This window comes from Podarcis tiliguerta (assembly GCF_965153285.1).
Source record: "Podarcis tiliguerta genome assembly, chromosome: 11".
Lineage (NCBI taxonomy): Eukaryota > Metazoa > Chordata > Lepidosauria > Squamata > Lacertidae > Podarcis > Podarcis tiliguerta.
The window spans coordinates 34,020,742-34,034,812 of NC_139544.1; the positions used below are offsets into that span (position 1 = coordinate 34,020,742).

The 14,071-nt window shown below is 45.6% G+C and overlaps 1 protein-coding gene across 2 annotated transcripts; it reads left to right on the forward strand.

Annotated features, from left to right (window-relative positions):
• The first annotated feature begins 1,588 nt into the window (after window positions 1-1,588).
• On the forward strand, window positions 1,589-12,837 carry TMEM171 (transmembrane protein 171). 2 transcript variants are annotated; one of them, XM_083404366.1, is made up of 4 exons: window positions 1,589-1,702; window positions 9,001-9,715; window positions 10,432-10,573; window positions 12,077-12,837. In XM_083404366.1, coding segments are annotated over exons 2-4 (768 nt in total). In that variant the 5' UTR covers window positions 1,589-1,702; window positions 9,001-9,090; the 3' UTR covers window positions 12,078-12,837. The 2 variants fall into 2 exon arrangements, with proteins under 2 accessions (XP_083260492.1, XP_083260491.1); XM_083404365.1 differs by lacking the exon at window positions 1,589-1,702 and adding an exon at window positions 3,872-5,757 and having other exon boundaries at window positions 6,448-9,715.
• The last annotated feature ends 1,234 nt before the right edge of the window (window positions 12,838-14,071 follow it).

The following is a 14,071-nucleotide window of genomic DNA, read 5'->3' on the forward strand; positions in this document are numbered from 1 at the left end:
CACAGTTGTTTCCAGAAAGTGGGGGGGGGCACTGTTCAAGGCAATGGCAGTTTTCCTGTGGTCTCCTGCAGGGTTCCATCTTGTTCCCCATGCTATTTAACATCTATATGAAGCCCATGGGAGCTGTCATTTGACGTGAAGCGTCATCAGTATGTGAGGGACAACTAACTCTGTTCCATCTGAATCAGGAAAGGCAGCTGAGGTGCTAGGCCTATGTTGAGAAGCTGGATGTGGGTCAACAAACCGAAACTCAATCCTGAAAAGATTCAGAGGTGGTATTAGACTAAATTATTATTATTATTATTATTATTACTGTACTTAGAATGCTTCCACAGAAGAACTTCATATTTCAAATGTGTCATTCTGATCTGATTTTTCTCTATATACATCTGATACATTAGCTTCCATGCATTTATTTTTCATTCAACATTCATTGCTGTTCTGCCATCCATACCAGCAAGCAGAGCTTGATAGAATATACCTGCCCTGTTTTTCTGTCCTTCCTCTCACACTCCTCCCTTGACTTTTGCTACCTTTTCCCGTGCTGGGCATGCATGTAGTTCTGAACCAGAGTGTGCATACTTTTAAAAATTAGTTACCAAGAAGTGTGCAAAAGGAAATATTATCTGCCTTAAACACCCAGCTAACGTTTCATGGTGGTTATACTGGAGGTTTCCTTTGGTGTTGGGGTCTATAGAACCAAACGGCTGAGTTGTACTCTGGTGCAGAGCAAATGGAAAGGGGCGCAAAGATACCTATCACCCACCAAAACGTAATCACACATGACAAAAGACAGAAGGCACCAAGGAGTGATTGTAGATAACAATCTTCCTGCTGTTAAAAAAGTAGGAGCCGGAATTTTGACCAGGATGTGCTTGACTTGAGGTGGGAGCAATACCGATTCCACAATAAACTCATATATGGTTACTAATTTTCTGGAGCTCCAGTGCCACTGTCTTTTCCACTACACATTTTTTGGTGAACCTGCAGCAGTTTAAAATGTGACAGCATGAAATGTGCCTGTTTGCCACAGAGAAGCCAAGACGGGAAATGGCAAGTTGAAGCCTGGCTTCTTCCTGCATGGCCCTTTCTTATTGTATTGAATATATCCAAAATTATCTAAAAGACTTGGGGTGTATTTTTTTATTTATTTAGGTGGCAGCTTTATTCTCCCTGGCAATGAAATAGTCGGCTTGCACCTGCGGACTAGAAGGGTTTCTGTTCCTTGAGCGTCCTGCTAATTTAAAAGCCCACTTTCTTTTCATGCCCCCCAACGAAGGGGGCGCCTAGCATGAGGGACCCCTCCGGGCAGCCACAGAGTCCCCCCATTCCTGCTCTCCCAGCCCTCAGGCACTTTCCCTGCCCAGTCGCCGCCCTCCGCTTGGCGGACGCAGGCGCGCCTCCCCGCCCGGTGCTGAGGGGGCTTCTTCTCCACCCCAGAGGGCGCGCTTGCCTCGCACAGGACGGCGCGCTGGCCGGGCAAAGAATCCTCTCTTTCCCTTCAGAAGCGGAGACCGAAGGGAAAGAGGGAAAAAATCACCGCGCGGCTCCCGCTCAAGGTCACTCCGGGCGGCCCCAACCCAGCGACGTCAACCCCCGACGCCGAAGGGAGGCGGCCCGGCTGTCGGCCAGCGGCGCAGCGCCTCACTCTGCGCCCCCCAGCGAAGAGAAGGCGGCGCTCCTCGAGCCGCTCTGCTTGGAGGTATTCGCCGCGCTGCTTGCGCCGCCAGCAACCTCTCTGGTCAAGAGGCGGAGGGGGGAAGAGAGGCGAGGGTGGGGGAGCCTATCCTGGGTGTCGTGGCGGGAATGGCGGCTGGGGCCGAGGTGCAGGAGGCGAAAGAGAGGCTCCCTTTCCCCCAGAGCGCCAATGAGAGGCTGGAGCTTTCCCGCCTCTGGGGAAGAAAACAACAGCCCACCCGCCTTCCTCCGGGTGCATTAGGCGAGGGCCAACGCTTTCCCCATCCTCAGGGTATTGCAGCTTTTCTCTCTCTCCCCCCCCCCCCCAGCTTCCTGCCATGCTACCGCACTCCTCTGGGTGGCGTTTAAGGTGGTGGGGGGGGGGGGGTTGGTACGTGCCGACCATCACGGGGGTGGACATGGCGTGCGTAAAAGCGCTTGTGTGTCTCGGGCTGGGCGCTTGCCCGCCAGGTGTGTCCTTGGAAAAAGGCCGCGCTTTTGACTCGTTTCATTTCTCAGAACTGCCTTGCAGGGTGTCCTCCTCGTGTGCAAGGGGTCGCCGATCTTCACGCGAAGAAATGGGCGCTCTTGCCCCATGCAGTGTGGCCGCAGCTTCGTGGTAGAGCATCTGCTGGGCTGGGAAAGTCATGCCCTGTCTCAAACCGTAGAGAGCAGCTGCCGGTCAGTCAGTAGCGATGGACCATTGCTCTGCCTCTGTATCAGGCAACTTCCTATGTTCCTATGCTGTCTCCTTTTTACAGGTCATGCTCTCTGCCCTTACCTTTAATGCTGAACCAACAACACCCAGGAGCAACCATGTCTGTGTGTACAGGTTGCTGGCGCCAGATCGGATTAGTATATTCCCTTCCTTACCTGCTAACTGTAGTTGGATGACACAGTATTTATTGTCTTACTAGCAAACTGATTTCCCTCCTTTCACAAACACTGCACACAATGAGTTTTGGCATTCTTAATGTTTTGTTATGTGGAAAGGGGATGCATTCAAACTGTGTAAAAAAAAGTTAGCAATCTAAATGGGGAAATATGCATACTTTCAGAAAAGAATATTTCAAAGTCATTGCTGAACTCATTCTTCAGTAGGGGCATGTCAACAGATGCTTTAGGGGTGTTTTGCTTCTGTTGACTCAGCATTAAAAAAAAGAATAATATTTCATTTATTTCCTGCCTTTCCTCCAAGGAGCACCCACTTCTTCATTTTATTGGCACAACAACATTGCAAGTTGGTTAGGCTGAGACTCAGTGACTGGCCGAAGGTCACAGCTGAGCGGATATTTGAACCAGGTCTCCCAAATGCAATTCAATACTTTAACAAATGTGCCTATTTGATTACAAAAAAATAGCTTCAGATTTAACTGCAGAAGTGCTTCCAGCCATATGTACCCTAATCTTTACTTATAAGTTTCAAAGGTGCACTTGTGCATGGCTGCTTGCTAAGGCATACTTTTATATGCATCTCTGGCAGGCAACCAGTGACTCTCCTGATGTTATTGGACAGCAACTCCCATCATCCTTTGCCCTTGGCTGTGCTGGCTGGGGCTGAAAGGAGTCAAAGTCCAACAACAACTGGAAGGCTGAAGAAGCTTCACCCCTTGTCTATGAGCTACGTGTTCCTCATGTGTTTATCTTTTCTTCAGTCATTATCAATAAACATCTATATTGAATGAAAAAAGTCACTTGTGCATCTGTCTGGCAGCAATCTATTAACATCCAGAGCTACTCTTGATTTTGAATAATGCCTAGCTTTTAATGCTATCAGTCTTTAGCATAGATAACTGCATATATTGGAAGGTACGCAGTACATGTCATATGCAATCTCCTGCTTGTGTTGTAGTTGGAAGCCCATTATTCATTTCTTTTTCCTTATTTTTTGATGGAATGAGGACCTCACATCTCACTGTATTGTTAGGAACATAGAAGAAGAAGAGTTTGGATTTGATATCCCGCTTTATCACTCCCCTTCAGGAGTCTCAAAGCGGCTAACATTCTCCTTTCCCTTCCTCCCCCACAACAAACACTCTGTGAGGGGAGTGGGGCTGAGAGACTTCAGAGAAGTGTGACTTGCCCAAGGTCACCCAGCAGCTGCATGTGGAGGAGCGGAGACGCGAACCCAGTTCCCCAGATTACAAGTCCACTGCTCCTAACCACTACATCACACTGGCTCTACATCACATAGGAAGTTGCTGTGTGCTGAGTCAGACTACCTGTCCCTCTAGCTCAGTATTGTTTACTCTGACTGGTAGTGGCTCTCAAGGGTTTTAGGCAGGAGTCTTTCCTCCACCGTATCGGGAGATGCCAGGAGGTGAACCTGAGACTACCTGCATGCACGGCATGTGCTCTTCCACTGAACTATGATTCTTTCTCAAAAGGGTGTTGTGTTTTGGTTTTGGTTTACAAAGGGGCAGCAACCCTAAAGCTTCAGCAAGCTTTAACAAACTAAAAACTCCTCTTTATAAACACACACAAGATTATTATTAGTTATCCAGTTAAAGCTCCTAATTCAATAAAGTTTTAGTTTCCTTAGTTTTCAGTGGGAGTCTGCGGGTGCCAGGTATCTCATATTCTAACCCAGATCCAGCTACACTTGGATTGCTGTCCTGTACCCAATTACTTGAGAGTAAGCCCCTTACTTCTGAAATGTATGGGAGCAAAGCTCACTGTTAAGTGATGGTGAAATCCCTTGGAGTTCTGGTCAGTCATTACAGCTGTTGAGTTGGCTTTAAACAGGATTTAATCACAACTCATTTTAGCTGATTCTGTGTTAGTGTCTGTTAAGTGTCAGGAAATTAGTTCAGAGGTTTCTACTGAATCCTTTTTATGTTTACTCCAAAGTCTCATGGAGTTATTCTTGAGTAAATACACATTGGGTTGGAGCCTCAGTGTACATCATGATCTTTTCTACTGTTTTGACTTCATAATTCCCATGACATATGACCTTAGGTTCACTAATACTTTGAATCCTTGTTTCCTCTCTCATTTGCTGCAGATTACTATGGGTAAATTTGGGTAGCACATAAATGCCAGATCTTCAAATTGTACAGTTGGCACATTCTACGTTGAGACAATGTGGCGGTTGTGGGGATGGCAAGCTTTGATGACTTCATCAAAAACCAAATAGGCACTCTTAATGTGTTATGGTAGAACTTCCTTAGTTTTACAGATTAAAGTTAATTGAAAATGGAACTATATACATTTTCTAGCATAGGCGCTAGATTTCCCGATGTGAAACCCACAACAGAGAGTTCTTTGTGTTCATTCTTTTGTGGTATTGAAAGAATTAAAAAAATATGCCCGACTTCCCTTTTATATATATTTGTGTCTGCTAAATTACATTGCTACATTATTGGCGAGGAAAGGACACTTCCTCTAAAACAGCAATAAAGACATCCATATTTTTCTTTTATGTAGACTTTATATCATTTCAAATTATTTCCATTTGTCCTAGTCTTCTATCATGTTTTAGAAGGGAAGTATGAAGCTTTGTTTATGGAAGGCTTTACTCTGCTTCCAGTTTGATGCTATAAATTTACCAAACGTAGAAAGAAATCACTTCTGGAAAAACCTCCATGCACAAGCATCCTATCTGTGAGTGGGGCGCTTTTCGTTGCAGTGTCTTTAGGGACTTAAAGGCCATGCTGCCCTTTGGCACACCTGAGGATCTGCAATGCCAAACTAAACTGCACAGGATGTGTATCTTGCTTTTTCTCTCTCTGCCCACCCTGTTCTGCACATGGATAATCAGAGAGTTCAGGCACATTCCTGTATCCCATCCTGAGCACAATTATTCTACACGTGTAAAACCTCTGCAAACCTCTTAGAGGTTCTATTTACAATTAAGTGGCATACAAATTCTCTTAAATACATAAAAGCTCATACTCCTCTAAGTGTTCCATTCTTTTCAGTATCCCCACAATAGAGACCAGGGATGCTGCGATGGAGTAAAAGAGCTGTCAATGCGTTATGAAAATCTTACAGAGCCCCTTGCAAGGGGCTAGATGTAAATTCTTCACAGTGTATAGCTTTTAGGTGTTTTATGCATTATGGGCTTAAAACACAGCTACCGTATTTTTCGCCCTATAGGACGCACCGTCCCATAAGGCGCACCTAGTTTTTTGGGGGGGAAATAAAGGAAAAAAATTATTTCCCCCCCAGGCGCGGGGTTGGGGAAGCCCGAGCTTCCCCCGACCCCAGCCCCCAAACAGGCAGCTCTCTGCAAGCCGTGGGAGCCCAGTGCTGGCTCCCGCTGCTAGCGGAGAGGTCCGCGAAGCCTGGGCGCGCTGAGCTCAGCGCGCGCAGGCTTCGGCATGCAGGCACGTCTCCGCCAGCAGCGGGAGTGCTCCCGCTGCTAGCGGAGAGGTCCGCGAAGCCTGGGCGCGCTGAGCTCAGCGCGTGCAGGCTTCGGCATGCAGGCACGTCTCCGCCAGCAGCGGGAGCGTTCCCGCTGCTAGCGGAGAGGTCCGCGAAGCCTGGGCGCGCTGAGCTCAGCGCGCGCAGGCTTCGGCATGCAGGCACGTCTCCGCCAGCAGCGGGAGCGTTCCCGCTGCTAGCGGAGAGGTCCGCGAAGCCTGGGCGCGCTGAGCTCAGCGCGCGCAGGCTTCCGCATGCAGGCACCTCTCCGCCAGCAGCGGGAGCGCTCCTGCTGTTTGCGGAGAGGTCCGCGAAGCCTGCATTCGCCCCATAGGACGCACCCAGATTTCCCCTTCATTTTTGGAGGGGAAGAAGTGCGTCCTATAGGGCGAAAAATACGGTAAGTTGTTCTTTTTCCCATTTGGATCGAAGGTGGTTTGGAGAAAATACACATGATCAAAGCACAGCATTTCCTAAGAAATTACAGGATAGATACAGGAAAGATGTGAGTTAACATTGGGTGTACACTGCTTCCTAGGCTGCAGTGGGGATGCACTGGATACAGACAGGAATGTGTACACAGCATTAATTACCTTACCCTACAGCAATGTTCATTGCCTAATTTATCACTTCAAGAAGCTTATATTAGCCTACAAGGGGCTTATCGGACAATTTCTCATATGAACACTGGACAGATCCAGACCTGTTGAGCTGTAGTAAAGGCTTCATACACACCATACATGTAAAAAACATTAGTTCCCGCAGGGAATCCTGGGAACTGTAGGTTACCCCTTACAGAGCTACTATTCCCAACATCCTTAAACAAAGCACCATGTGACTTGTTAAGCTCCACCCCACGTGTTGGTGTTCCTGGAAGGAGTCTTTTACTTGTATCCACACAGTGGACTGGGGTATTTTGGCTAGTCTGTGCTGTTCCCCAATATGTCTCTGATAGGTGGAACCATTTGGTTTATAATTCAACATGTCTTGCATGATGCCAGAGTGTTGTCATTTTTCTCTTTTATTGAGGACAGGTGCATAGAGGTAAGAGCAGGGTTGAAGTTGTTGCCTTTTGAGCTGAAGCTGATCACATGGAATAAACCCTCTTATGCAATCCAGCTAGAATAAAGTGCTGGGGAAGATGGGGACCTGCTATTTCATCCCCTCTGGATCATGTATATCAGATTGAGGAGTAAAATCCTGGCCTGTTTTGTGCGCAATGCGGGTTTGGGGCTAGGAAGCAAACTGCATTTTTCTTCATGGTCTCTCTGCAGTCCTTTATTTCCTTACAAGGAATCCTTGCAATCATAAATACATTTTTACAGGTGTGAAGGTTTGCAATTTAACTTGTGACCAGCCACACAAATGAGTTTTTGCTTTCTGCTTTAATAGTTGCAAATGGACTTTGGACTTCTGTCCTTCTAAGTGCATGCAAATCCTTGTCTCTTCCTGCCTGCATGCCTGCCATGGTCTTGTATTTTTCTATCACATTTATATCCCAAGATGCTCAATGCTTCTTACATGGAGTTGGCCCATTTTATCCCCCCACAGTACCCCTGTGACACTAGTCTAAGAAGGATTGCATAAAGCCTCCCGGAGCTTGTTAGCTATTGTTATCTGAACTCAGGTTTCCCTCAGTCAGAGTTCGGCACTCCAGCCAAACCTTCCCCCCAAGCTGCTGCCTTCCAGATGTTTAGGACACCAACTCCAGCATGGCCAATGATGAATTGATGGGAGTTGTAGTCTAAAACATCTGGAGGGCAGCAGATTTTAGGTAGGCTGCTGCTCTAGCCAGGCACCACAGCCTGTCGATCTCTCTACATTTCATCTACCCTGAGAGTTTATTCAATTCTACTGAATTAAGTTTACAACATTTACTAGCTTCATTGAAACAAACCTCAAGTCCCTGATGTAGCAAGAGAGAGCCATGTGGATATCTGAGCAGGGGTACTTGCAAAAGTGAGCAGCCCTGCCGCAGTACTAGCGATAAAAACTGATACACGTCCATCATTGCTTGCAGCCAATACTTTTTTCCAATCTGATCCCCTGAGAACCTACCTTTGGGGCTCTGGAAGGTTGTGAAGGCATGGTAGGAGCTTACTTGTACTAGTGTAAACAACAGAGAGCCCTTCACTGCAAATTGCATACTGACCCAGGGACCTCCAAGTGAGAGATGCTGAGGAACTACACATAGAGGGTTGAGAGACACTGTGTTGCTCAAGACACACACATTATTTTTTTTACTTCCTTCGGGGCCTTAGAAATAGAAGAGGTTCAAACTCTGGACATGAGCTCTCTTTCTCTAGTGAGTCACCGCCCCCTTGCTTATCTGTGTGAGGTGCCTTGTCTTTGCAGCCTATGCTTGAGGTTCCTGGTAGTTATTTGCATCTGTAAAAGATATGAGAAGACTAGCCTTATTCGTCATTTGTTGTTTGTGCAAAGTGTGCTCCTTCACCACAGTTCCTAATAGGGAACAATTCCCACTTGTTGTGTTCCAAACTCTCCAGCCATGGAGGCAGAAGGCTGTGGCCCTATGCCACAAATGTTGATGTATGTGAACTATATTCTAGTTTATGTACTCCTGGGGTTAATGCCACAACTGGTTGCAGAGTTGGTCAGACTCTCCTGCCATCCGTTGTATGTGGTGGGGAGATGGTAACAGAGAGGGGAAAGGTGGGGCTCGCATCTTGAGCTTTACCCTGACTTCAGTGAAAGTATTTTCAGATTGAGCTGCCTCTTATTCTGATGTAACATGGCATTCTCATAGGCAAGACCACCCCCTGAGCAAGCAGAGGATTCAGCTAACTTCCTCTTCCCCCATGTCATATCCCCAACTCTGCCCGGGAGCAATCCTTTTCCCACCCAGCAGGTGTAAATAAGGGACAGACTCAATATGTGAATTATCTGTTGTTGCCCTTGGCTTAATAATCATAGTCCTCTTTTCGTTTTCGTTCTCAGGCCTACTGAAGTGGTAATGTCATTCTGATCTCCATAGAAGAAAACTTGTTATTCCTTGGTTTGAAGAGGGATTTAAAAATAATAATAATAATGTATCCAGTTCCTGGTTCCATGCATGAAGGAGATAATGGACATCCTAGGAAACTTATCTCTTTCCTTTTCGTTTTTGGCATTACGTTGTTATGTGCTGGATTTCTGCTTTCGATGTTTGTGTTGCAGACGTGCCCGAGTGGTGCCTTTGGTGACTGTAAAGGAGCCCTCAAAATCATTGGGCCTCTGCTTGCTGTTACTGGACTAGTTTGTATAATTCTGGCGCAATCGAGAGCTAAAGGCTACCTCAGAGAGGTGCAATTGCAAGATGACCAGGTGTACGGGTTTGTTTTTTGTCGAGGAAACTGCCAGTTTGCTCAGTTCCTTGTCTTTGGTTTTTTATTTTTAACTAGTGGGATGCTAATCAGCGTCCTTGGCATTTGGATTCCGGGATGTAGCCCAGGTTGGCGCTACCAGCAGTTTAACCATAGCAATACTTCTAATGTTGAACTCCAGGATTGTGGATTTCATTCTGTTCAGACCATGGGACCTTTGATTGTGCTCATTGGATTGTGTTTCTTTGTGATAGCTCACATTAAAAAGAAACAAAACATAAATTTCGTCCAGGAGTCTTCTGTCAATGAAGAAGAACAGCTGGATCCTGAATCATTTCAAGTTACAGTGGGTAAGTGAACGACACAGCCAAGAAGTCTTCCAAGTGGGCAGCAACAGGAGACACTTGCAAGGACGCCCCATTCCTCCCCAGCACTTGAGGGGTGGATTAGGAGGGGAGGGAAGAATTTTGGAATTGGAATGTGGGAATGGTAGAAGAAGAAGTCAGGGTGGGTAAGAAGATAAACTCCAGAATCTGCCACTGAAAGTATAGTTGCAAGGACTGCTTTTGAAGTACAGTACACTCCTCAGAACAGTGGTGAAATTAATGAGAGAACTGGATTCTATTTTACAAAGTATAATAGCAATACTACTTCACATTGTGTTGAGAGCACTTGTTTCAATAGCCCCTACAACAGTATTTTAGACCTTCCAGTTTATGGCGTTACACCATTTGTGTGTCTAGACAAATGCAGATCTTAAAGCTTTAATCTCCAAGCATTTTCGAAATATTTTAAGTTGCCCTGTGATCCTTTGATGAAGGGCAGTGTGGAAATTTAATAAATAATAACAATATTCCGCGTGCTAATAAAAGTGCAATTGTTTTCCAACAAAGTGTAGTAGGGAAAGACTGATAAGAGTTTAATCAAATGATTTGAAGATGCCCTAATGCCTGGGAGCGATGATTCTTAATGAAATGCACATCACAAGTAAGGGTATCTTGCATATTGCTCCAAAGAGAACTGCAGATAAATTTGACCTTAAAAGTTTTGGATTTTTCTTTTGTAGGTGATACTGTAATGGTATTCCCACCACCGCCACCACCTTATTTCGCTGACTGTCCGCTGCAAACAATAACTCCTAGCGTGGTAACAAGTGATTTGCCTTTAAGTGAAAATCCTCCACCGTACCACAGCACTTTTATTAATTGGTAAGATCATTTGTACTTTTAAATTTGGGCATTTTGAGCATTTTGCACATGGGCTAATGCAGAGGTTGCAAAAGTGGGCACCAGTGGGCATATCAGTACCTCAGGTGGCACCCACAAAAGGTCCCAGCAAAAATCTCTTCAGAAGTCAACAATACATGAGACACTGTTTGCTGCTCCTGCTCAGTTCCTGTTTGCTGCACTGGCAGTGTCCCTGCCAACATTGGGCAGGCTCTCTTAACAAGGCCCATATTTCACTGGATGCCAGGATTGGACATCCACCCTTATTTTCATTCTGAATAGAAGGAAGGTACAAAGAGGTTCTCACAGTGAGCAAGCACAGCATTGGCTTATGTAGCTATTTCCCCCCTCTTGGGGTTGGAGGAATTCCTACTCCGTTTTGAGGTCTTGGCTCTTTCTCTGGTCTTTTAAACGTGGCGGCCATTTTGAGTTGTGCCACACACCCCACAATGCCCACTAGTCAAAGAAGATTGGCACATCCATTACCAGAGAAGATTGGTAATGAATGTGCTTAAAACTGGATTTTACATGGAAGACCAACAATTGGCTCTCCAAATACCTTCTTCCCTTCTTTTTTGTTTAGATTAGAAAGCAGCCATGAGGGGTGGGGGACACAGGAGAGAAGATTGGGTGGGTACACAGTGATGTTGCTTGGGTTTGCCTTTTCATGCCAGCAGGCCTATTCAGTTGTGTAAACCTTTTAAAGAGGAGCCAGTCATTTCTATGATTTTGTATTTTTTAATTATACTTTATGTTTTATTCACCTACATAGTTTGCTGTATACCACCTGATATTTTATGTGAGGGGGCGGCCTATAAATATTTTAATTAATAAATAAGCAGATTCTTGGTTTTCCCAGCACCTGGGTGCCAGACCCTACTGCTATGCTGCTGTCAGCTCCCTGGAAGAATATAAATGTCATAAACAAGTTAAACAAGTCACAGGCATTCCATCTGAATGTACACTTCACATTACATCATTTCCATCATTATATTTCAGAGCCTTTGTCCTATTTTTTCTGAATCAACCAGAAATGAATTCAAGAAGCCTTTGCATCCCATGGCATGATTGGGGCCTCTTCTTACTTGACAAATAAGATCTTTCACAGGTGCTGCTGTTGCGTACTGATTTGCATGCACCATGGCATGGGAAGGGTGTGCCTGTGTCCTTTTTCATTGTACTATAACAATGAATTGGCATGATTGGCTTCGTGTCAGAAGTTCGCCCTTCTACATTGCCCATGGGCGATGATATATATGAAGCAATTCGTCATGTGCAAAGTACTCTTTGGCCTCTACCAGTTAGAATTAAACTGGCTGTATCCATGCCAGATGTAATTTTACCACTTTGGTGAATAGAACATTATCATCATTGCTTTTAGGCATCTTGGGTACTATATGTAGAAAGGTGAGGTATAAATTGAAATAACAAATACAGAGAGATTAAACATGCCAACATATGTACCCTTTCGTTATTTCTTTGCAGAGCACAGAATGCTGATGCATCAAACCTGGTTGCTTGAAGAGAGAATGAGCTACTGTATACAATGTCAGGATGTGATTCACCTTCTGAGAACTTAATCCACACTCTCTCATCCCTCTGAGCCATCTCAAAATTATAAGGGCAAACGAGCAGCTGTAAATAATGAATGTGTCTTTTCTTCCTCTCCTTACATCACCCAGATGATCCATTGGCATCCGCTTTGAACCAGCTGTAAGAAATACTCAAGAGGGAAGGTGTATAAAAGGGGAGAGAAAGAGGACTGTTAAATTACAGGGTGAAAATAGCTTGGAAGAGAGATGGAGGAGCTTTGAGCCAGCAGTGAGAGCAGCAAGCTCCACGGGCAAGAAAGTAGAAGGCCTGCCAAGCCAAGATTTCTGTTACTGGAAAACGAAGCCAAGGCAATCTACAGAGAAATACTTGGGACACGAAGGACCCAGCACCTTAACACCTCTTCATTTGGCACCTTGTATGTAACTGGAATACCCAAAGCAATGTACGTCTCAAGTCAAGTCAGCTACCATCTGAACATAGTGCTGTGGCACACATCAAGCAGAAGGAGGGGGAAATCTGGTGGCTTTGTCTTTCTGTTTCCTTTTTCTTTTTTGGCTGTTGACAAACTCAAAAGTAAAGACACTGGAGACCTCAGAGCACCGAGTATGTTGCGTGCGTGTTTGGGCTGACCCTCATGTTAACAAATTGTACATGTGAGATTTTCAGTTGATTAAACATTATGGCACAATGTACGTGGTGACTGTAGCACTTGGGTGGTGTGACCAACGGCAAGTTTTAGCCTATAGAAATAAGAGCCAAAACTGCAAGTTACGCGGGATCCATGGCTGCTACTCTAGTAGTAGTAGTAGTCGTAGTCGTAGTCGTAGTAGTAGTCATAATAATAATAATAATAATAATAATAATAATAATAATAATAATAATATTTGTACCTCACCCATCTGGCTGGGCCTCCCACTCTGGGCAGCCTCCAACAAAGATTAAAAATACATCAAAATGTCACACATTAAAAACTTCCCTGAACAGGGCTGCCTTCAGATGTCTTCTAAATGTCAGGTAGTTGTTTATCTCTTTAACATCTGATGGGAGGGCGTTCCACAGGGCGGGTGCCACTACTGAGAAGGCCCTCTGCCTGGTTCCCTGTAGCTTTGCTTCTCGCAGTGAGGGAACCGCCAGAAGGCCCTCAGCACTGGACCTCAGCGTCCAGGCAGAATGATGGGGGTGGAGACGCTCCTTCAGGTATACTGGGCCAAGGCCGTTTAGGGCTTTAAAGGTCAACACCAGCACTTTGAATTGTGCTCGGAAACGTACTGGGAGCCAATATAGGTCTTTCAAGACCGGTGTTATGTGGTCTCTGCGGCTGCCCCCAGTCACCAGTCTAACTGCCACATTCTGGATTAGTTGTAGTTTCCGGGTCACCTTCAAAGGTAGCCCCACATAGAGCGCATTGCAGTAGTCCAAGCGGGAGATAACCAGAGCATGCACCACTCTGGCGAGACAGTCTGCAGGCAGGTAGGGTCTCAGCCTACGTACCAGATGGAGCTGGTAGACAGCTGCCCTGGACACAGAATTTTTTAAATTATTATTAAGGATTTTATTGTTTTGACACAGAATTGACCTGCGCCTCCATGGACAGCTGCGAGTAGTACAATGTGTCGTTATGAAACCTTCAGTGTTTCCCCACTTGCAGCTCATTGGCTGCTGCATACAGAGGCAGGGAATCTCTGGACATGATGGTATCACATGGTTCTTATTTAATGTTACTGGGGGAGTGTGTCATGGGAGGGGCTCAGTTCGGCATCAGCTATGCTTCCCCTGTAATGCTTGTGGTCCTTCCCCAACTGAGGATGGACACGATACAGAGTTATTAAATTTTAAATGATGGAGAGAAAATGAGAGAGAAATTCTTCGCTAACTCAAAATATTAGAACTCTGGGGGGACATGGAGTAGACATAGCTGAAGGCAGA

Bases quoted from the DNA above. Each gene is read 5' to 3' on its own strand.
- TMEM171 (XM_083404366.1), top strand. From the start codon at position 9,091: ATGTATCCAGTTCCTGGTTCCATGCATGAAGGAGATAATGGACATCCT. The intron at 9,716-10,431 runs GTAAGTGAACGA...TTTCTTTTGTAG, and splicing joins ATCATTTCAAGTTACAGTGG to GTGATACTGTAATGGTATTC.